General features: G+C 42.5%; 2 protein-coding genes across 4 annotated transcripts in view; one reads left to right on the top strand and one right to left on the bottom strand.

Annotated features, from left to right (window-relative positions):
• Positions 1-24,978, bottom strand: part of LOC112245989 (rRNA methyltransferase 2, mitochondrial-like) — a 227,643-nt gene that overhangs the window by 37,505 nt on the left and 165,160 nt on the right. The window lies entirely within an intron of this gene.
• The window catches only part of LOC112226025 (protein tweety homolog 3), a 61,828-nt gene that overhangs the window by 6,417 nt on the left and 30,433 nt on the right, over positions 1-24,978 (top strand). The window contains exon 2 of the mRNA XM_024390213.2: positions 12,512-12,681. Coding sequence (XP_024245981.2) covers positions 12,512-12,681 — 170 coding nt within the window. The remainder of the gene's footprint in view (positions 1-12,511; positions 12,682-24,978) is intronic.

Raw genomic sequence — 24,978 nt, 5'->3', positions numbered from 1 at the left:
GTTTGCAGAGTTCAAAACCTTCTACACTTGTGAGAAACAACTTTTGGTTTATTTCATAACATTATTGACGCTCCATATGAGCAATGAGCATGTGTCTGGTTTCTCTGTCCTGTTAATGTTGACGGAGCACGCAAAGAAGTACCTGGCTTGCTTCTCGCAAATGTAAAATGTAGGAAAGTGCCCAGCTGGGCTTCTCAGTTTTTCTTCACCTCACACAGTAAGTCAACAAAGTCTGTTTTTTTAAATGTATTTTTAACATCCATTCAAATTTATAGTAGTTCCTCACTGCATTCGAAAACTCCAACACTCTCCCGCTCGATAATCAGCATCGCTGATAATAAGCTATGGACATGTTGCATGTATTTGTTTCTATTTTAATGATGGTCAATTTAATCTTCATACTATAGCAGAGATGTCGCCATTCATACGCTAATTGTCAATTCATTATCTTAGTCTACTTTCTGGAAAGCCTAAGGTAGGCCTAGGTTTTTTAATACGTTTTAAGGAAAGGATATATATTTGCTCTTGTGCCTGACATACGCCAGTGGCTTTGATTGACGGGTGCTTTTGCGGGGGTGTGTGAGTACGCTGATTCTCTCTATAGGCCTTTATGTCCATTCAGAAAGTTTCCTAAAATAGCCTGTCTGGACTCCATCTCTTTATTAAGAGTCAAACGCTCCCGTCTTGATTAAATCTTGTAAAGGGCATTATTTCTCTCATTACAGCGTCCTCTCATTGAAGAACGTATGCCACTGCCATCGAATGACAGCAGAAGCAGGGTTTGTGACGTTATGTAACTATTACGGGAAAGGTGGGAGAAAACCCATCGGACTTCGCTTGAATGTTTTTGTGCATCGAAATAGGACCTGTATTAGAAAATGTTATATGCAGAAAAGCCAATAGACAAGGCAGGCATAGATATTTATTTTGACTTGTTAATGTTGTGTCAATGTCCTCCAACCTGGCATTTCTTAATTTGTTGATTAATATTTATAAGTAATAGCCTGAAATAATAATTAAATGACATGATGATAACAAAGTTTCAATTAGGTTTTTATTAAGTGCATATCTATGTCATCAAGTGTACAAACAATTGTTACCTCCCCTTTTTTGATTACAATTTGTGTGGTGGCTGAGTCGGCACCAGAGTGGGAATGTTCATTTTGTCCTTTTGGAGCAATGGTGGTAAGGGGCAGGAGTTAGAATCCGCTACAATCTGGGCCTTGTCTGGTCTTGGAACACTAGCTATGTTCTTGGGTGGTTGTTTTGGAAGTTGTACATTGGAAAGTGGGACCTTGGATACCATTGTCTTGTGGCACAGCTCTACCAGGTCCATCCGGAAGGTCTGTTTTGTTGACTCGTAAATGTTGAGCAACCCATGCTTTGTTTTTTGGGGGGAGAACCATACTGTACCTGGGTCTGCCTGAGGAGAAATGAAACCCCAATTAGCAATTTTCTCACCCCCGCATAAGATTTACACACTAGTCTGCTTGGTGTGTAATTTCCTGAAAATAAGATTATAAAGTATGCACAATGACAGTAACAAGCATTACTGGAAAGAGTGACATTGTGTAACTTTCAAGTCTACAAAGACATGAAAACAATGACGATGTGATTAGCTTCTCCCTAACCCTAGACCGTGTCTCCAGTGACCATGGCCCTGTATAGAATCCATGACCTCTCCATTGAAAAAGCATCACATTTTACCTGCAGCAGTGGTTACCTGTCAGGTGTTTTTGTCCGGGGCTGCATTAAAAATGTGTGGTTTGGGGGGGTTACGTGTGACCAGAGTTGGGGAAACATTGATGTAAGGTGCAAATTAGAACACGTGTTAAAATCCGAAAAGCTTGTGAGAGTACAATGTAATCCACTGACTTGTGGTGCAACTTAATGGGTTGGTTCTGGATGACATGGAGCAGTGGTCAATAAACTTGAGGTTTCCTGTGACATAAAACCCCCCATAAGCAACAAGACAACAATGCCAAATCAGTATTTTATACATAAACTCAGCAAAAAAAGAAACTTCCTCTCACTGTCAACTGCATTTGCTGAAAATAAACGTGTAAATATTTGAATGAAGGTAACAAGATTCAACAACTGAGACAAACTGAACAAGTTCCACAGACATGTCACGAACAACTTGAATACTGTGTCCCTGAACAAAGGGGGTGTGGCCACCAGCTGCATTAAGTAAATCAATGGACTGTTGCCAATGTTACCCTAGTCTTCCACCAAGGCACCTGCAAGTTCTGGGGGGAATGGCCCTGGCCACAAGTCCCAGCTGCATTAGATCTTGCTGGCCATGGCAGAAAACATTCCTGTCTTGCAGGAAATCACACACAGAACGAGCAGTATGGCTGGTGGCATTGTCATGCTGGAGGGTCATGTCAGGATGAGCCTGCAGGAAGGGTACCACATAAGGGAGGAGGATGTCTTCCCTGTAAGCACAGCGTTGAGATTGCCTGCAATGACGACAAGCTCAGTCCGATGATGCTGGGACACACCGCCCCAGACCATGACGAACCCTCCACCTCCAAATCGATCACTCTCCAGAGTACAGGCCTCGGTGTAACGCTCATTCCTTCAACGATAAACGCGAATCCGACCATCACCCCTGGTGAGACAAAACCGCAACTCGTCAGTGAAGAGCACTTTTTGCCTGTCCTGTCTGGTCCAGTGGCGGTGGGTATGTGCCCATAGGTGATGTTGTTGCCGGTGATGTCTGGTGAGGACCTGCCTTACAACAGGCCTACAAGCCCTCAGTCCAGCCTCTCTCAGCCTATTGCGGACAGTCTGAGCACTGATGGAGGGATTGTGCGTTCCTGGTGTAACTCGGGTAGTTGTTGCCATCCTGTACCTGTCCCGCAGGTGTGATGTTCAGATGTACCGATCCTGTGCAGGTGTTGTTACACGTGGTCTGCCATTGTAAGGACGATCAGCTGTCCGTCCTGTTTCCCTGTAGCGCAGTCTTAGGCGTCTCACAGTACGGACATTGCAATTTATTGCCCTGGCCACATCTGCAGTCCTCATGCCTCCTTGCAGCATGCCTAAGGCACGTTCATGCAGATGAGCAGGGACCCTGGGCATCTTCCTGTTGGTGTTTTTCAGTAGAAAGGCCTCTTTAGTGTCCTAAGTTTTCATAACTGTGACCTTAATTGCCTACCGTCTGTAAGCTGTTAGTGTCTTAACTTCTCTAGGGTAGGGGGCAGCATTTGGAATTCTGGATGAAAAGTGTGCCCAAATTAAACTGCCTTCTACTCAGGCCCAGAAGATAGGATATGATTATAATTAGTAGATTTGGATAGAAAACACTCAAGTGTTAAAATAATGTCTGTGACTATAACAGAACTGATTTGGCAGGCAAAAACCTGAGAAAAATCCATTCAGGAAGTAGGATTTCTTTTGTTTGTAGTTTTCTATTCAATGCCATTTACAGTATCCATTGACTGAGGGTTGAATATAAACATCGTTTGACATGTTTCTATGAACTTTACGGATACAATTTGGATTTTTTTGTCTGCCTGTTGTGACTGCGTTTGAGGCTGTGGATTAATGAAGAAAACGCGTGAACAAAACAGAGGTTTTTGGATATAAAGAGAGACTTTATTGAGAAAAAGGAACATTTATTGAATAAATGAATGTCTTCTGAGTGCAATCATATGAAGATCATCAAAGGTAAGTGATTAATTTTATCTCTATTTCTGACTTGTGTAACTCTTCTACTTGGCTGGTTACTGTTTGTAATGATTTGTCTGCTGGGCTATGATCTCAAATAATCGTAAGGTATGCTTTCGCCGTAAAGCATTTTTTAAATCTGACACCGTGGTTGGATTCACAAGAAGTTCTTATTTTCTGAATTTTTATAGTGAGTATTTCTCTATTTGAATTTGGCACTCTGCAATCTCACTGGATGTTGGCCAGATGGGACATACCCAAGAGAGGTTAATGACTGTTCCACAGGTGCATGTTCATTAATTGTTTATGGTTCATTGAATAAGCATGGGAAACAGTGTTTAAACCCTTTACAATGAAGATCTGTAAAGTTATTTTGATTTTTACAAATTATCTTTGAAAGACAGGGTCCTAAAAATGTTTTATTTTTTTTTGCTGAGTTTATAAGTGAAAGCATTTTTGGTAACTGTTTTGATAAGCAGTGATCTGATAGCTACATATACACAATTTTTTTTCATTGCTTTGTCGCATGTGGGGATTGCACATCTGCAAAACATTTTCAACAATATTCAGTAAATAACCTAACAAAAACTACTTCAGTCCCCTTGTCGTCGCCTGGCTGATCTTGAGTGACTAACTGAAAACGTAGCTAGCTAGCTACCTAGTACTTGTGCTGGTAGCACGCCCCCTACTTACACGCCCGCAATGGCGAGAGGAACAAGGAAGTACACGAATGCAAGCCAATATGCGAAATTAGCTCTCGAGTTCAACAAAATGGATTATAACGTTATGTATAACGTTTGGCATGACAATTTTGTGTGCAACATCTAAAGACCTGCATCATGATACTGGGAGCTTTGCCCTTTATTAAAGGATTATTTGGGTGTTTTTGGAGTTCATATTTTCTAGACACATTGAAACTCCAGAATGAAGCTCAGAAAGTACATTTCTGGTGTGGTAGCTTATACTGGGCTGAGCGGGAGCTTCCTTCCGGTAAGAGTGGGAGGGCCACGGAACCAGAGGTGGCAGGACGGAGTGCTCGGGTTGGGGTGTAGAGTTTGAGCATAGCCTGAAGGAAGTTAGGGGCAGTTCCCCTTGCTGCTCCCTAAGCAAGTGTCATGGTCTTGTAGTGGATGTGATCTTTGACTAAAAGCCAGTGGAGTGTGCAGAGGAGCGGGGTGACATGGGAGAACCTTCCAAGGTTGACCACCAGGAGGGCTGCAGCGTTCTGTATAAGATGAGGTCGTACTCTATGGATGCTGTAGAGCATGCAGGAGCAAGTTACTGGTTGGATGTTTGCAGAGAACAGTGTCCAGGGTCACACCAAGGTTATTTGCACTCTGAGAGGGGGACACCGTGGAGTTGTCAACTGTGATGGAGAGGTTTTGAAGCAGACAGGCCTTCCCCGGGAGGAACAGCAGCTCCGCTTTGTCAACGTGGTGTGTGGACATCCACGTTGAGATATCTGTCAGGCATGAAGAGACGCGTGTTGCCACCTGGGTGTCAGAAGGGGGTAAGGAAAAAAGTAGTTGAGTGTCGTCCGCACAAGGTGCACCTGTGTAATGATCATGCTGTTTAATCAGCTTCTTGATATACCACACCTGTCAGGTGGATGGAATATCTTGGCAAAGGAGAAATACTCACTAACAGGGATGTGCACAACATTTTTGAGAAATTAGCTTTACATGTTGCATTTACAATTTTGTTCAGTATTGTAAAATACAGATATCCCCCAAAACAACTCAAGTAGTGCTTTAAAGTATTTTTTACTTATGTGCTTTACACCACTGGATGTTAGACAGTGTTAGCAGGCCTGGCTTTATGCTGTCCAGCACACTCTTCACTAGGCTAAAATGTACTTTCAGGCTTCAAATGTCTTTAAGAGTTATGGGACAGCTTTTGTCTTGGGCCAAGTATGTCAGGGAATAATTAGACAGTCGGACAGATTATTGCTGCTGACATTCTTGCCGTCCCTGTTGACTAAGGTCTTACCCTCTCCAACATCCCTCTCTCCAGTCTTTCTTGACGCCTCCTAAAAATATTCTACCCATCTTCTACTCTCCAACCCAACTCTTATCTATACCTACATATGCCATACCTCACACCTGGCTACTGTAAATGTGATTTAAACATACAGTACATGACCATCAGTATCCTACCTAATTTCTGCACCCGCAGAGCTCTGTCTGGTTCAAGCAAGGTAATTAATGGCAACGAGGCATACTATTGTAACGGGTAAATCCAGATTTTTGTTGAATACAGGGTGGGTGTAATGTTTTAGTTGATAAATGTACTAATAGGAATATAATTTACATTTTCGACTTTCAAATGTTACCACATAGCTTATTGGAGATCCACACATCAGAGAATGTTTACTTGAATGGATATAATAAATATATATATATATATATCCTCCGTAGGAAATCATAGAAATATAGATACTACAATAGGCATGATCATTTAAATTGACATTGCACAGTGGGTGGACCGATGGCCATCTTTGTGGCACTAATTAGAAGTTAAAATTGCAATTCACTTAAAATGTCAAAGGTGTTGCAGTGGTCTGAAGGGATAGGTCCATTCTATGAATTCTATTTCTACGGTTGAAATGACACCCACCCTGTATTCAAGAGCATGTTGTCTCAACCGATGACCGGCACAACACTAAAACGTCAGAGAATCTAAAGTAGAGTTCAAGCCAAAAACGTATGCAAATATTTTTAAAAAATCTGACTACCCATTTTTTATTCAACAAATAGCAAATCTAGAATTTCTGAAAGTTTGACAAACCTGTTTTGTTAGCTTTTAAACAATATCAAACTCAAATATTTATATTTTCCAGTGATGAAGACATGGATCTCATGATATGGTGGGGTATGCAGAACTTTGAATACCTCGATCTCCTGGATGTGTTGGCCTTCAGGTCTAAAACGTCACTTTCTGACCACTTCTTCCATGGGCAAACATGTATGGAAAGTTTTTTTGTTTTGAATCAAAAGAGATGCTGTCAGAAAGTGATTGCATTTATATGGATTTACCCTAAGGTCATTTGCATGCACGAACTGCCCTGGCTATTGCCCATCACCAAGTTCCACTACCATCGATTTAGAGGTTAAGCCAATGAGTGTGTAGTAGAAGATGAGTGAGTGCAGCAGCCCAGTGCAAGCAAGCTGCACAGCTGAAGATTGGGGAGGGGAGAACCCCTTCTGCACTCTGCAGCATGGCACTTGTTCAGAAGGTCAGAATTAATGGATATTCTCAGCTCATTTAGTTGAGGGTTTCACTCAACTGTCCCTGAAGTAAAATCCACTGTGTCCTTGATGCACTGATCAGTGAACTTTCCCATTTCCTCTTTTTAGCGGCAAGTGCTAAGAATTTAATGTTCAAGTGGATTTCAAAATGAGAGATAATTGCCAGTCTGTCGACAGGGTACGACAAAAGCCAGGATTTGTTTTACCCCCCTTCAAGTGTCCACAAATTTTGAGTAGGCCTATGTTGCCAAGTATGCCAATTCTCCCCTTAACCTCTGATTTGGCCCACAAAGGAGATCTATAGGCCTAACCAGGCATATATGCAACATTTGTCCTGAGGCATACATACAGTAATCGCACCTTTCATTCTGATATTTAATGATGATGCATCGGTGAGAAACGAGTGAAGATGGCTGTCTTGACAAATTCCTTCTCGCCAGAAGGACAACATGGAGGGGGGTTGTCAAGGGGCAGCTTTTGTAAGTTGTGGACCAGAGCCAGGGTTGGCGAGGTGGAAGAAGAGAGGCAGTCTGTTGCCATTGTGATGGATGGGAGTGGGACTGGAGCTGGGTTTGTTTGGGTGTGGGCAGACTGGGGTGAGGAGAGTAGACAGAGCCAGCATGGTTTCAGCCTCCTACCTGGGTCAGAGAACCAGGAGAGAGCCCAGGCTAGCCTGAGGAGTGGGAAAATATATATTCTTTAGATGTAGACCATACTTAGCTATAAATATATGTTTTAAAGTAGGCTACTTTGGTCAGGGCAAATATGTTGACATCCACACTGCCTATAGCACAGTGAGATATAGGTGTATGAGAGAACCGATTTTTATGTACCTGGTGTGGTGGAGTGTGTTGCACATTAGCCAAAAATGATATGTTCATCAAGCAGTTCATTTTGAATGTGGGGAATTTGACCTGGAAGTGAAACCTGATTGTAAAGGACAAAGTGGACAGTTGAGTCGGCATGTGTTACTTCCTCTCCTCTATTCCCTTCTTGTCTTGTGATTTGGGTCTGCTATTCTTTCATGGCAATGTGTCTAATTCAAAGCCATACTTAAGTGCCCTTTAATGGAACATATGTACCACGATTTGCTCTTTTGACTACCGGTATGTGAAAAACGGAACTCCATTCCTGATATTTGAATCGCAACATAAAACAAGGACCATTTCCTTTTCTTGACAATGGGGTGTGAAAATTAAAGAAATCTAAAAGGTAGAGAAGGACTTTTAAATGTAAGGTCATTATTAGTCAGCATTGAATTCCCATTGTCTTGGATCAGAAGCTGGGAAGATGAGAAGGGGTTGTAACAATGCCAGCATCCTGTTCACAGGATGGTACGGCTCCTCTCCAGGCCCTTTGAACTTCACTTAGTCAGACAGTGACATTGCCTATTTTCCATTTATTTAACCACTCGCAGTATGAATTTTCCATACTTGCATTTCAGCATATGTACAATTTTGTAAATGTTTGCACAGTGTATCCATGAAGTAGTGGTATAATATCACTAGGTAACACAGATGGCTGCCCAGGAGATGGAGCTCAGTGAGGTACTGTAATTTGAGTTCAGATATTGTTTCTCCAGGGTGGGGAAACGGTCTCGATAAAGCGCTTCAATGGAGAGGCTTCTATTCACCAAGAGCCCAGGGGCAGCCTGTTAGGCTGATCTTACTGAAAAATGCATCTGTTTAGAGAACCAGGGTGCCGGTATTTTCCTGTTTTAATATATCCGCTACTAGGGGAAGAAAAACGGTCTGGATTGAAATCTGTGTAATTACAATGAACTCCCAGCCTGTGTGAACTACATATGAAGTGCCTGCCCTCTCCCTATGTGCTGCAGGCTGAAGTATGGGACTGGTGCTGGACCTACAGTACTCAGCAATAGACCCGTTTCTTTAGCACAATACCTAACAGGCCGTGAGATGCATTTGATAGTAGGTGTTATGCTGTTTCTGTTTGATCATATTTAGCCTTAGCTGGGTCACTTAAGCTATTCAGTTTGTTAGTTCACTCACTGACACGCCTTTTCATTACTTAAACACCTCGCATTTTCGCTTGCTCATGCTCTCTCTTCACCTCTTTCTCTTTCTTTCTTTCTAGCCTAGTGGTTAGAGCGTTGCAAGATCAAATCCCCGAGCTGACAGGGTAAAAATTTGCCGTTATGAACCTGGCAGTTAACCCACTGTCCCTAGGCTGTCATTGGAAATAAGAACTTCTTCTTAACTGACCTGCCTAGTTAAATAAAGGTCAAATAAAACAATTTGATTCGAGAGGCTTCATTGGCATGGAAAACATATGTTAACATTGCCAAAGCAAGTGAAGTAGATAATTTTAATTGTTTATTTCAGTTTTGTATATTAACAGTAAACATTACACTCACAGAAGTTCCAAAAGAATAAAGACATTACAAATGTCATGCTATGTGTGTATATATACAGTATTGTAACGATGTACAAATGGTTAAAGTACAAAAGGGAAAATAAATCTCTTTGAAACACACACACGTTCACCCTAAGACTTCCAAGGTTCAGCAGATGGGTGCCTTTTCACATCAAAGCTCTATATCGTAAGAGCTGATCCCAGACCATATGACATCTACCTTGCAGCCTAGCCAGGACTTTATGTCAGTATTGAACCCACTTTCTTATCATTTTGATCCACTTTACCTGTGGGTGAATAAAGTGTCCTACTCCTACATTAATTGTCTTGCTGATATGATTTTACACTCCGAGTTGAGAAGGCTACACTGCCAATAGAGAAGACAAGCTCTTGCTATTCTTTCGACATTAGGCTAAATCAGGGGAGCAGGCATATCTTCATTGACACTGGCCGTGCTCCCAGATTGGCTTGTTTTAGCTGCATTCCTGCTCAGTTGCAGCTTTCCGTTTCCCGTTCACTTTTGCCTTACTTTTAAACCAGTTGGCAGTTTCCACATAGAACCTTGTTTTCTTTTCCTTGTTCTGAGATGAGGCGATGTGAGAGAGGTTCATTTGCCACTAGCACACTCCAAATCATGTCTTGATGGTCGATTCATGCTTTATAAAGCTCATAACTTAGCTCTGCTCAGTTGGTTACAATTATCAAATCTAACTTTATTTGTCACATGCTTTTTAAACAAGCGTGAAATTCTTACATACGGGTCCTTGCCAACAACGCAGAGAAAGTAAAAAGAGACATAGGAAAACTTGGTTGTATACACTGGGTGAATGTGCAGGGGTACGATGTAAATGAGGTAGATATCTACATATACGTATGGGTAAAGTGACTAGGCAGCCGGATAGATAATAAACAGTAACCCGACGCTCATTTAACACCATCCAAAATCATTTGTTAATTTAAGCAGCAAGGCACAGGGGGGTGTGGTATATGGCCAATATACCACGGCTAATGGCTGTTCTTATGCACGACACAATGCGGAGTGCCTGCCAATCAGCTGTCAGCCAATCAGCATTCAGGGCTCAAACCACCCAGTTTATAAAAACTGATAGTTACCAGCTTCTGTGAATATCCTTTTTCATTTAAGGACTGTGAATGATTTGTTTTCCAAACAATCTTTACTTGGCAGTATAAAGTCTATTCTGTTTTTCCTGTGCAACAATGAATGCCTTTTTGCCTGAGATTTGCTCGATAAGTAAATGCATCTAAAAACTCATTAAAGTTAAGAATTCTTAATGGATTTACTTCGAGAGCCTTCATTTCCCTTTATCTACTGTTCCATTTTAGGGAGAATGCTTTTTGTTGTTCGCTTTTCACTGTCCGCACGCATGAACAGCAGACTGGAGCCCAGGCAGCGCCTAAAATTAGATCCTTATTTAGCATTTGCCCAGGGGAGCTGGGCTGTCTTGCATTTTGGAAATAATTTCCTATCTCAAAGGAGCTCAGAGCGGCTGTTGTTGAGGGAACGTGCGGTAATACTGGATTAAATCTCATTTTAAGGCGTTACAACAACAGGAAAAGGTGGAGAAGAACAATCCAAAAGACCATTTCCTATGCACATTTGTTCTCAACTTGATATCCATGAGTAGTGAAGCCAAATAATTACCACTGCTATCTGGGCATTTTAATCATATACAGTATTGCAATGGGCGATTCACTGCAAATGTACATCTGACAGCAGTAAAGAGCGAGTGAGCGGTGCTAAGCCCAAACAACAGTGGCTTTCCCCTCAGTCACACCAGGGCCCTGGTCACTCAAGACTTTGACTGTGTCACTCCACTCCAGACATTTCTCTCTTCCCTCTGGTGGAGAAGTACTCTGCCTCCTCACACGAACCCTGACTCTCTTTTACCCCACTTCCTATAAAGTCACAAGCTCTCTGATCTGGCCTGAGCCGACACAATGCTCTCTCCAGCACCCCGTACTGTATGCCCACACAGAGCAGGTGAGACCAACTTTGCACATGCTGCAAGGGAAACGATGGCAGCTTGTGAGCGTCAAAAGATTCCAGTCATTTTGAAGTGCTCACATGGAAACAGGAGTTCACTGGGTCCACAAAAAATCTAGTTATTTGATATCGAGCCCAAATTTTGTACAGGATATATCCATTACAATGAATCATGAGACTGAAGTTACTGTACAGCAGACAGATTGGGAGCATAATCTGCTTTAGTCACTTCTGTTTTCATGATTCATCGTAATGGATATATCCTGTATGAAATTTGGGCTTGATTTGAAATAATTGTGGCCTTCCCCTATATTATGAGAACTGGCTTTAAGTGAAACTTCGAAATGAGGCCAGGGAAACACACACTTTATTCATGTGTGATGACTTTCGGGACTAGAATTATATGGTTTCTATGTGTTTCAGTAGGCTTTGTCAGAGTATGCGTCTTGTGGTGGTGTGTTTGTGCTTGTTCATGATGGGGAGTTTTAATGAGGCTTGAGGTTTTTCTCCTCTGCCATCTACGTTATTCTCAAAGTTATGACGATAACCCTTAATTAACTGTGATCTGGTGTAAATGAGCTATGACGAGCCAAAGGGCATAGCTAATAAACAGAGAGACCATCTCATTACCATGTGATTCCTCTGGGTGGTCAGAGTGTGTATCTGCTTTAATAGCCTCTCATTCCTTGCAGACTGGATGCGCAAGATAGCCTAGCGGTTAGAGAGTTGGGCCAGTAACCAAAAGGTTGCTGGTTTGAAGCCCCGAGCCGGCAAGGTGGAAAAATCTGCCGTTCTGCCTTTGATCAAGGCAGTTAACCCCCAACAACAAATGCTCCCCGGGCTCTGATGATGTGGACGTCCCCCGCACCTCTCTGATTCAGAGGGGTTGCGTTAAATCGGAAGACACATTTCGGTTGAATGCATTGTTGTGCAACTGACTAGGTATGCCCTTTCCCCCAATATCATTCCAACAGGCAACAGCTATGCAGTAAAAATAATAATAATAAAATAGTCTAAATTAGTTCTAGGACCACAAAATGGATCCTGGATGCTTGGCTCCTGTATCTCTACATTCTACCTAGTCTCTCTGAAAGCTTACACACATACAACAGTGGTTGTATGTGTGTAATAACCGCAAAGCGTTCCGTTGCTATGAGTCATTATATGTGTGAGATGACGTCTCATCGCCCTCTTGTTTCCCCCTCAGTCCATCCTGCTGCTGGGAGGCGTGGCTCTAGCCTGCCTGGCCCTGGACCTCCTCTTCCTGCTCTTCTACTCCTTCTGGCTGTGCTGCCGGCGGAAGAAGAGCGAGGAGCAGCCCAACGCCGACTGCTGCTGCACCGCCTGGTGTGTCATCATCGCCACGCTTGTCTGCAGGTGAGTCCCGCGTGGAAAGACGTAAGGCTCTGATCACTCATTGGTTCACTACCCAAAATACAGGCCTCGCTGTAATGAGGTGGGTCATCTCTAATTTCAACATGTAAAGCCTGGGACTGCAGATAACAATGCTCGGATTAGCCATGTTGTCCATTACCCCTTAACCTCCTCGGATTAGCCATGTTCACCATCACCCCTTAACCTCCTCGGATTAGCCATGTTCATCATTACCCCTTAACCTCCTCGGCTTAGCCATGTTCACCAGCACCCCTTAACCTCCTCGGATTAGCCATGTTCACCATCACCCCTTAACCTCCTCGGATTAGCCATGTTCACCAGCACCCCTTACCCTCTTCGGATTAGCCATGTTCACCATTACCCCTTAACCTCCTCGGATTAGCCATGTTGTCCATTACCCCTTAACCTCCTCGGATTAGCCATGTTCACCATTACCCCTTAACCTCCTCGGATTAGCCATGTTCACCATTACCCCTTAACCTCCTCGGATTAGCCATGTTGTCCATTACCCCTTAACCTCCTCGGATTAGCCATGTTCACCAGCACCCCTTAACCTCCTCGGATTAGCCATGTTGTCCATTACCCCTTAACCTCCTCGGATTAGCCATGTTCACCATTACCCCTTAACCTCCTCGGATTAGCCATGTTCTCCATTACCCCTTAACCTCCTCGGATTAGCCATGTTCACCAGCACCCCTTAACCTCCTCGGATTAGCCATGTTCACCAGCACCCCTTAACCTCCTTGATTGGCCCTGTAAGCGTATTTCATGCATGATGGAGCAGTTTGTGCCTTTTTAATCTCCTTGATGCCTTTATCTAACACATTGCCAGCAGTCTTGCTCTGAGATGAATGAGCACCACCCACAGTGTCATACGTGACTGGTTTTAAGACCTCACGCATAGACTGCTGGAGGGAATTTATTAAGGGTTTAACGGTACATGTATTCGTACCGAACCTTTAAAAACACAGACATGCGTCTCTTGAGTACATTTCAGGCTATTCCGTTAAAACAGCTAGAGCCTTTGCTCACGTGTTAAACAAACATTTAAATTTGAATTGGCGCATATCGAACTGTCCTTTTCTGAGGCACTTAAGTGAATTATTTTTGTATGATGGCGAGTGGTGGGGTTGATTTAACCAGAATTGGAGGGTCTTCATTCATCGTTTAAATCTCCAGTCTGGGAACATTTTGGCTTCCCAGTAGATTCCAGCGCCGATGGACAGAGAGGATAAATGTGGATAAATGCTTAACAGTATGTCATTCTGCTCAAGGAGAATAGCCTATGCAGCTGCCAACACCTCATGTTGACACCCCAGTATACCGGAGCAAGACAGAAACGCTAAGAAATAACAACAACATCGTCTCCCCTCTGCATTCAAGCATTCTTTGGCAGCTGATTCTGACCTGGCCAAAGAAATTCCAAGAACGATTGGTAGACTGTTTTATTTTTTGCCGTCTTCGGTTTATAACCCCGGACATGCGCCCATTCACGGTGGTTGAGAATGGGGGGTTTCAGCCCCTCTTAAAAAATGCTCGAGCAACTATCATGGTGCGTTCATAACCAAGAGGGAAGGGTACATTTTATATTTACTGGGAAAAATCCACTTGAAGGGCCCTCCAACTGGTAATTAGTAGTTGGAACATTGTGAATGCTGAACATTGTGAATAGCATTTAATGTTCCCGCTGTACCGAAACCAAACTTAAACGTGACTCCAAAACCTCAATACGTACCGAACCGTGGGTTTGGAGGACCGTTAGACCCCTAGAATTTATGGATGGTTTACTCTGCCGGAGGCTGAGCTCTAAGGAGAGCAGAGCTGTGACCTGTCTCCTAGCTCATAATTTACTCAGGAGGTATTTGACACACACACACACACACACACACACACACACACACACACACACACACACACACACACACACACAGTCTGATGCCGCTTTTGTTTTTTTACACCTCTCCCCTTCTGAACTGAGGATACAAGAGCAGACCTTCATTTGACATTGGACTTCACAAACCATGGGTTGCATGCTGTGGTCTGGGGATGACAGACAGGACCCCCACAATTCTTCTGAACTTTGACCTGTAAACTTAATCCCGTTGAGAAATGATTCTGTTTTTGTGTAGGCAAACAACTTTTCTGCAGTGGAAGGGATGTAGTGTTTAAGTTTGTGGTGGAGTGTAGCGTCTGAAAGCTGCTGGTTTAGTGTCTAACTACTGTGGTGAGATGGTATTCTCCTTACTTCATTGGAGCTCTCAATTGGAGGGTACTTGGGCACTTGCTGCTTTTCTTTAACCCCTTCCTTATCTGGTGTTCGCATTTTTTTTAAACAATCTTGCATCTGTAAAATCTGCTGAAGCAGAGAATGAGAGGTGCACAGGGTTAAAAGGCTTGAAACCACAAATCCCTCTAGGTACTTTCTGCAGTCTGCCTCAAATGAAATAACCCTCAGTCACTGATACTTTTTTATGTCTAGGCTATTAGCTTTCCTTTCTTAGTCTAGGTTATCTAACTATTATACTTATATATTATATATCAACAGACAACGCTGCAATAAAAATCACATATGTTTAGTCTAACTAGGCCTAATCAAGGATAAGCCAGGTCTTTCTGGGATTCTCAATTAGTTTCTTGTGACTTCCTGGATTAACATATGTGGATGAATTATAGTGGGAGTGGTATTGATTTGTTTAAAGCTGATGAAGTGGTTGTTGTCTGACTGAGAGACGCTGTTATGAAGATGAGGACATATTTGATTCTATTTCTGGAGTAAGTTGATGCCACAGAACACCGAATAAGTGGAACGAGGAAGTTGGAGAGGCATTGTTGTGTCATGTAATCTGTATGATTATGAACAGTGAAGAGTTCACAGAACATTTTTTGTGGTCATGTGATGGCTCTCAGCTGTTGAACGGCTCTCAGCTGTTATTTTTATTTATTTTATTTAACTAGGCAAGTCAACTGTTGAACAGCTCTAGACTGAACCACAACTTGTTTTAATGGCCAGCCATCCATATTTAAGCTTTAGTTTGCGTCATTGGTATACGCAAGTTCCTGTGCTGCACTGCAGTCAAAATTGCCATAGAATCATGCCAGTTTTCAGCGTCTCTGTCTGAAATGTTTGTTCCTTACCAAACACCATGCCAACGTCCCTATGCTCTGGGATAGACATGATAGCCGTGAGCTTGTGAGGTCTCGTCTCTGCAGGTAGTCCTCAAGCAATGTACTGGCAAGTCATGAAAAAGTTAGGAAAACAAAGGATTTCCCACATTCAAACTGAAATCATGTGACAAATGAGCCCCCACTGTAGTTTCCATGGCAACATTCTCTCAGAGGCCAACTCAGGACACAGAAGAAGACCCAGAGGACTGGCTCAGAGCAGGCAGAGGGATACTCAAGGACTCACGTCGTTTGGAGTTAGAACCCTTTGAATGACAATAAAATGGTGGTGTATTTTCAGGAATTAGGCTACCCCAAGAATTCTGCAAAAGTGTCAATCTTGCAGAGCTAATCACACTAGATGGCCTACTATATAGTATTCAAGATCCCAGACATTTTCCATACGCACAAAAAGCTTATTTCTCTCAAATATTGTGCGGAAATTTGTGTACATCCCTGTTAGTGAGCATTTCTCCTTTGTCATGTCAAGAAGCTGATTAAACGGCATGATCATTACACAGGTGCGCCTTGTGCTGAGGACAATAAAATGTGCAGTGTTGTCACACAACACAATGCCACAGATGTCTAAAGTTTTGATGCAGCATGCAATTGGCATGCTGACTGCAGGAATGTCCAACGGAGCTGTTGCAGGATAATTTAATGTTAATTTCTCTACCACAAGCCATCTCCAACATTTTATAGAATTTGTCAGTACTGTGCTGAGTATTTATGTCTGTAATAAAGCCCTTTTGTTGGGGAAAAACTCATTCTGATTGGCTGAGCATGGCTCCCATGGCTGCACCCCTGCCCAGTCATGTGAAATCTATAGATTATTTATTTATTTCAATTGACTGATTTCCTTCTATGAACTGTATCCCAATAAAATCTTTGAAATGTTGCATTTTATATTTTTGTACAGTATACTTCAATGGGATGGCAAAGTATCACATTGGGGTAAATGCTAATGACAGTATGCCCTGTCACTATCAAAGAGTAGCTCTGTGTCTAATACAGTGGGAAACCAGACCAAACTGTTGTCTGTTTCTGAGTCCTTCCTTCCAGAGTCCCTCCCAACCAATGATTTACACGGCTGTCTGGAAGAACGACAGGCGAGTCCACCCGCAGTCGCACAGACAAGCTTTGGAATCCCTGGGTCTCACAAAGGGTCATGTTCTGAGTGGCAGTGACAGATAAGTGAATGAACAGTGCTGTCTGTCAAAATAATGGACCAAGAATTCCTAGAAAAACCTTCCTTTTTTGATTATGCAGCCCCTTTGTGAGTGATCTCTGAAGACAAAGCTATTGGCCAGAATGGCCACTCTGGAGTGTCTGGGGCACAGCCCCGTATTTATGACTGATGAAGGGTTTTTCGTCTTCTCACCTCAGTCTCCATCCGTCTGGGATAGGCACTTCCCAGCCTTCTGTTTCAAGGCGCTGGGACCCAGATGGAGGATGGTACCTCTCCCTGAACTGTAATTGCATCTCTGGCTGAATCTGAATGATGGATATCTCGCCTCCCTGAACCCCCAGTGAGTAATGACAGTCTGCACCTGCTGCTGCCATAACAGTGAGCTTCTGGAGTCTCTCTGCCTGCCTCTCTGGCCCTGCCCCTCCTGTGAGAACGAAACCATCCACATGATGCAAGTCTCTGCAAGCCCAGGCAGCTGAAAATATTTCTTCCCGGCTGTGGGAGTCTTATCGACTCCCATCTATGCTTGTAAGGAGAAGAGATTCACCGAAAACTCACTTCACCCTGCCCTCCTTTCACAGGCTGAGAGGGTCTCTCCCCATTGGGAAGGAGCACAACCCATAATAAGCAGCGGAGGTATCATGAATTGAGCAAGACTACGCTCTGTGCTTAATGCTATTGTATATTTCATGTGGTCTGTGCTAGGGAAGGGCCCGATTTAATCGCTCAAACGTTAGTTTTTGATTATTTGTGAGTGTACATTTTTTGCTGCAAAAAAGGTATAGGCCTATTTTAACAAAGTCTTTGCCTGAATTAACTCAAATGATCCATGATGTGACATTCCTACATACAAGTATATACCGTGACATTCTTCATTTAATAAAACAAACTTTTGAATATAGTTTTTATGATGTGTGCACTATAAAAAAAGAAACACCGGTAGCATTCACACATTTCACGCGTGTAAATCGGTAGCCGATATGAACAAAACCTTTTAAACAGGTCAACATTCACAAAGCTGCTGGGCCAAACGGATTACCAGGACGTGTACCCCGTTCTGCTAGCGGAACCCCTCGCCAACAGCCAATGAAATTGCAGGGCGCCAAATTCAATCAACAGAGATCTCATAATTCAAATTTCTCAAACCTACATCTCATAATTCAAATTTCTCAAACATACAAGTATTAGACACCATTTTAAAGATACAATTCTCCTTAATCCAACCACAGTGTCCGATTTCAAAAAAGCTTTTCGGCAACAGCAAAACATATCATTTATGTTAGGTCAGCAACTAGTCACAGAAAGCATACAGCGATTTCACGGTAAAGTCTACACTTGTTTAGTCAGCCACCAGTATTTAGTCAGCCACCAATTGTGCAAGTTCTCCCACTTAAAAAGATGAGAGAGGCCTGTAATTTTCATCATAGGTACACTTCAACTATGGCAGACAAAACGAGAAAAAAAAATCCAGAAAATCACATTGTAGGATTTTTAATGAATTTATTTGCAAATTATGGTGGAAAATAAGTATTTGGTCACCTACAAACAAGCAAGATTTCTGGCTCTCACAGACCTGGCTCTCACAGACCTTTAAGAGGCTCCTCTGTACACCACTCGTTACCTGTATTAATGGCACCTGTTTGAACTTGTTATCAGTATAAAAGACACCTGTCCACAACCTCAAATAGTCACACCCCAAACTCCACTATGGCCAAAGGACACCAGAAACAAAATTGTAGACCTGCACCAGGCTGGGAAGACTGAATCTTCAATAGGTAAGCAGCTTGGTTTGAAGAAATCAACTGTGGGAGCAATTATTAGGTAATGGAAGACATACAAGACCACTGATAATCTCCCTCGATCTGGGGCTCCACACAAGATCTCACCCCGTGGGGTCAAAATGATCACAAGAACGGTGAGCAAAAATCCCAGAACCACACAGGGGGACCTAGTGAATGACCTGCAGAGAGCTGGGACCAAAGTAACAAAGCCTACCATCAGTAACACACTACGCCGCCAGGGACTCAAATCCTGCAGTGCTGAAGTTTGCTAGAAAGCATTTGGATGATCCAGAAGAAGATTGGGAGAATGTCATATGGTCAGATGAAACCAAAATATAGCTTTTTGGTAAAAACTCAACACGTCGTGTTTGGAGGACAAAGAATGCTGAGTTGCATCCAAAGAACACCATACCTACTGTGAAGCATGGGGGTGGAAACCTCATGCTTTGGGGCTGTTTTTCTGCAAAGGGACCAGGACGACTGATCCGTGTAAAGGAAAGAATGAATGGGGCCATGTATCGTGAGATTTTGAGTGAAAACCTCCTTCCATCAGCAAGGGCATTGAACATGAAATGTGGCATGGTCTTTCAGCATGACAATGATCCCAAACACACTGCCCGGGCAACGAAGGAGGGGCTTCGTAAGAAGCATTTCAAGGTCCTGGAGTGGCCTAGCCAGTCTCCAGATCTCAACCCCATTGAAAATCTTTGGAGGGAGGTGAAAGTCCGTGTTGCCCAGCAACAGCCCCAAAACATCACTGCTCTAGAGGAGATCTGCATGGAGGAATGGGCCAAAATACCAGCAACAGTGTGTGAAAACCTTGTGAAGACTTACAGAAAACGTTTGACCTCTGTCATTGCCAACAAAGGGTATAAAACAAAGTATTGAGAAACTTTTGTTATTGACCAAATACTTATTTTCCACCATAATTTGCAAATTAAATTCATTAAAAATCCTACAATGTGATTATCTGCATTTTTTTTCTTTTAATTTTGTCTGTCATAGTTGAAGTGTACCAATGATGAAAATTACAGGCCTCATCTTTTTAAGTGGGAGAACTTGCACAATTGGTGGCTGACTAAATACTTTTTTGCCCCACTGTATATATATATTATATTATTTGAATAGTGAAAATATTTAAAATGCCCATCCCTAGTCTGTGTACATGGAAGCCTTTTTGGAAGGGGAGAAAACAAATCCGGTCTGCCATTAATGATAGAAACAGTAACCAAAGTAGTGGGTGGTTTTGTAACAGAGACCTGCTTTGGAGCCAAAGTGAATCTTAACTGTCATATGCACTTTGTGTTGTGTGTTTAATAATCTGCCAATAAAGATTTGGGAGGATGAGGAAACGGCTCCTTCAGCTTTAATTTAGAAGAGCTTTGTGTTGTGGGTTCAGCCCCCAGACCACCCAAACAAGTAAACAGTTTAGTCTGTTTCCTCTATTTGTTTAGTACTTCTCAGGTCATGGCATCATTGTCTATCTGATGCCCAGCCAGGAGTCTCAAGGCGCTGCAATGGAAGTCGTTCTGCTCATCTAGGGACGCACAGACGGACACACACACAGACAGCAAACTGTAGACGGTCACTGTCTGTAGCTCGTACATAGATGATCAAAGTGGAAATAGGAAAGCAGCCGCAAACGCAGAGAAAAATGGCCTCGTGGCAGGAGAAAGAAGGAAGGACAGACAGACGGAGAGATATTAAAAAGGGCCGATATCTTCTGCTCATGATCTTAGTCAGTGTTTTCCTGTTCGCCTGTTGACCACATGGAAAAAGAGGCCTCAGCTCTTCACGGATCCACCCAAATAAATGCAATAAGTCAGTTTAATGTATTGCGCTGCGTTCAAGGACACCTTTAAGAATCCAACCATCTGCTTTGTGCAGTTTATGTTCAGCATTGTGGAGGTGTGAAAACACAGCCTTAAAAAAAAAATCCACTACAAATCTGCCTGGAAACAAAGCCTATTCTCTCATGTATAGATGAGACCATCATTGTAAATAAGGATTTCTTCTTAACTGACTTGCCTAGTTAAATAAATGTTTAATGAATAAAAAATATCTATAATAATTACTATTTAAGTAATCCTCTGGAATTTGACTGTTAGGCCAGATACTTGTATAAGCATGCAGTCTCAGAGGAGTCATGAGAAAGGGAAGAACAACATGAGAGCAGAGCGAAGAACTCCCACGCATACAGAAAACTGAAAAATGTCTTTACAAATGGAGGATGCCCAAGAGAGAGAGACATTAAAAAGCTTCCATATCCCCAATAAAGAGTTAATTTATATGGGAGAGCTTGTGAAATCCAAGCATGAGCTTCTTTGCTGACTCAATTGTGGAATCTTCCTGTTTTTGTCACTGTAACACTGGGCTTCGCCGACTCCTATTTTCACTTCCCCTGAGTTGGATCAGTTCAGAGCCATCTTGTTGGATTCAGCTGAAATCACTGCAGAGCTGCGCACAAAAGCATGGAGACTTGATGAGCATGTGGGCTGCATGACAATTACTCTCTCCCTGTGTGTCGTCGTTGTGTGTGTGTGTGTGTGTGTGTGTGTGTGTGAGAGCGCAAGCAAAGTGGGATTAGAGCAGTGAGTAAAAATGCCCCGTGCGGTATGTCAATTCAGTTTAATGCAACATGAATGACAGGCAGTGTAAGTTTATGGTCCAACTGTCATGAAACTTGAGAGAATCTTGATGCATTTTTTCCCCTCTTTTTTTCTGAAGTCTTGCACAACGCTCATGATTTGAGGGAGTCCTCACAGTCACATGCCCATCCTCTCTCACTCCTGTTACGTTTTGGCTGCGTAACTTGAGGTTGTCGAGATTAAAGGAGTTGTTGCTGCTTGCCTAATTTAAGATGATGGAAATCCCAGGCAATAGCCTAGGAAGCGGAACTGCCTTTCATGTAAATCCGTTTTTAGGCTTGACATTGAGTATGCGATAACATCTCTCTGGTTTGTCTTCAGCCTGCTGTAAACGCACTGTGCTGGTCGATGACAGGGAGATGGAACTCCGATATGTCATTTCTGGCATTGTCTTTTTGAACACCCAAACGTAAAGCACTTAAAAAGTAATGTTACAAACTCAAACTATCAGGGCTAGAGGTCGACCGATTAATCGGAATGGCCAATTAATTAGGGCCGATTTCAAGTTTTCATAACAATCGGAGATCTGTATTTTTGGACACTGATTTGGCCTAATTCTATTTTTTTACACCTTTATTTAAAATGTATTTAACTAGGCAAGTCAGTTTAGAACACATTCTTATTTTCAATGACGGCCTAGGAACGGTGGGTTAACTGCCTTGTTCAGGGACAGAACGACAGATTTTCACCTTGTCAGCTCATGGGATCCAATCTTGCAACCTTACAGTTAACTAGTCCAACGCTATAACCACCTGCCTCTCGTTGCACTCCACGAGGAGACTGCCTGTTACACGAATGCAAGCCAAGGTAAGTTTCTAGCTAGCATTAAACGTATCTTATAAAAAAAAATCAATCAATCATAATCACTAGTTAACTACACATGGTTGATGATATTACTAGTTTATCTAGCGTGTCCTGCTTTGCATATAATCTGACTGAGCATACAAGTATCTGACTGAGCGGTGGTAGGCAGCAGCAGGATCGTAAGCATTCATTCAAACAGCACCTTTGTGCGTCAAGCATTGCGCTGTTTATGACTTCAAGCCTATCAACTCCCGAGATGAGGCTGGTGTAGCCGATGTGAAATGGCTAGCTAGTTAGCGTGTTGCGCGCTAATAGCGTTTCAACCGTCACTCGCTCTGAGACTTGGGAGTGGTTGTTCCCCTTGCTCTGCATGGGTAACGCTGCTTCGAGGTTGGCTGTTGTCGTTGTGTTCCTGGTTCGAGCCCAGGGAGGAGTGAGGAGAGGGACGGAAGCTATACTGTTACCCTGGCAATACTAAAGTGCCTATAAGAACATCCAATAGTCAAAGGTTAACCTCTAGTGACACCCCATCCCGTGAACGGGACCGTTGTCATCATCTGACACGAATTAGCATAACGCAACAGACATAAATCTTCCTAGAAAATATTCCTATTCATGAACATTTTCAAGTGAAATATATTGGAACACAGCTTAGCCTTTTGTTAATCACCCTGTCATCTCAGATTTTCAAAATATGCTTTACAGCCAAAGCTAGACAAGCATTTGTGTAAGTTTATCAATAGCCTAGCATAGCATTATGCCTTGCTAGCAGCAGGCAACCTTGTCACGAAAATCAGAAAAGCAATCAAATTAAATCGTTTACCTTTGATGAACTTCGGATGTTTTCACTCACGAGACTCCCAGGTATATAGCCAAAGATTAATTTTGTAGGCGAAATATCTTCGTTTGTTCTTCACGTTTGGCTGAGAAATCGACCGGAAATTGCGGTCACGGCAAAAAATATTCCAAATTAGCTCCATAATATCGACAGAAACATGGCAAATGTTATTTATAATCAATCCTCAAGGTGTTTTTCAAATATTAATTTGATAATATATCAACCGGGACAATTGGTTTCTCAGTAGAAGCGATTGGAATAATGGCTACCTCTGTATTTTACGCAAGAATTTCTCTGGGAGCATCAGGCGACCACTTGCGCAATGAAGCCGCCTACGGGTATTCTTCAACATAAATGCGTAAAACTCACAATGCTGTAGACACCGTGGGGAATACGTAGAAAGCGTAATCTGGTTGATAGGGCATTCACAGCTCAATAGGGACGCATCGGAACGCAGGGCTTTCAAAAGATGAGTCACTTCCGGATTGGATTTTTCGGCTGTAACATCAGTTCTGTTATACTCACAGACAATATTTTTACAGTTTTGGAAACTTTAGAGCGTTTTCTATCCTAAGCTGTCAATTATATGCATATTCTAGCATCTTGTCCTGACAAAATATCCCGTTTTAATTTGGGAACGTTATTTTTCCAAAAATGAAAATACTGCCCCCTAGTACCAACAGGTTAATGAAATACAAATGGTATAGAGGGAAATAGTCCTATAATAACTACAACCTAAAACTTCTTACCTGGGAATATTGAAGACTCATGTTAAAAGGAACCACCAGCTTTCATATGTTTTCATGTTCTGAGCAAGGAACTTAAACATTAGCTTTCTTACATGGCACATATTGCACTTTTACTTTCTTCTCCAAAACTTTTGTTTTTGCATTATTTAAACCAAATTGAACATGTTTCATTATTTATTTGAGGCTAAATTGATTTTATTGATGTATTATAATAAATTAAAATAAGTGTTCATTCAGTATTGTTGTAATTGTCATTATTAAAAATAAAAAAAATGGCTGATTTAATCGGTATCGGCTTTTTTTGGTCGACCTCATAATCGGTCGACCTCTAATCAGGGCGGTCGAAGAGAACACTAAACCAACAAACTAGTGGGGCTGTTGTGTATTTAATCCCTGTCTGTTTTTCCTGTTCGAAGTTTCCACCACAGTTTACCAGTCCCCAGAGGGAGATGTGCTTTGTTTGCCCTGATCACAAACCCATAGCTCCAGCTCACCTTTCCATCCTTCAGAGTATGAGAGGAAGAGATTGCCCTAGTTAGCAGCAGATCAGGAAATTGCCAATCCCATCCACTCATTTGATGCAGGGTGAAGAGGAGTGGACTGGCTCCCATTTTAACAGGAGGTGTTTCTCTTGTCAACATGCCATTTGATTTAATCCCCTCTGACGTCAGATGCTCTTGTGTAAAGAGGACTGGGGAGAGGGACTGGGGATGTTATGTCACAGGCATGAAGGGGGGGGTGATTTTATGCAGGGGGTGATTGAAAGTCTTTCTCCAGGTTTGTTCTGAGGTAGTTTACCTTGCCGTGTGTCTATAATGATTGACTCTGCTTCTTTCTCTCCTCCCTGAGGTTATTGTCGTATTGTACAGCTTTAACTTTGCTCAAAAGTGGTTGCCATGGCAATGTCATAAGTCATTGATGGTGCGTCAATGTGATATCACTGTTGCTGTGGCTGAATCGTAGAATTCAGTTCGACTCTGTGTTTAGAGATATTCTCCTCATCTGTCCTTGAAGATGCTCTACTTCAACTGAGACACTATGCTGAGTAAACCTAGTGTCTGTTGATGTAGCCTAGTTATTGCTGCAGCCTTAAATGCATGACACTCAA

Source organism: Oncorhynchus tshawytscha, linkage group LG09, assembly GCF_018296145.1.
Source record: "Oncorhynchus tshawytscha isolate Ot180627B linkage group LG09, Otsh_v2.0, whole genome shotgun sequence".
NCBI classification, from domain to species: domain Eukaryota; kingdom Metazoa; phylum Chordata; class Actinopteri; order Salmoniformes; family Salmonidae; genus Oncorhynchus; species Oncorhynchus tshawytscha.
Note: the sequence above shows the minus strand (reverse complement) of the source record. Positions and strands in the feature narration are given on the sequence as shown.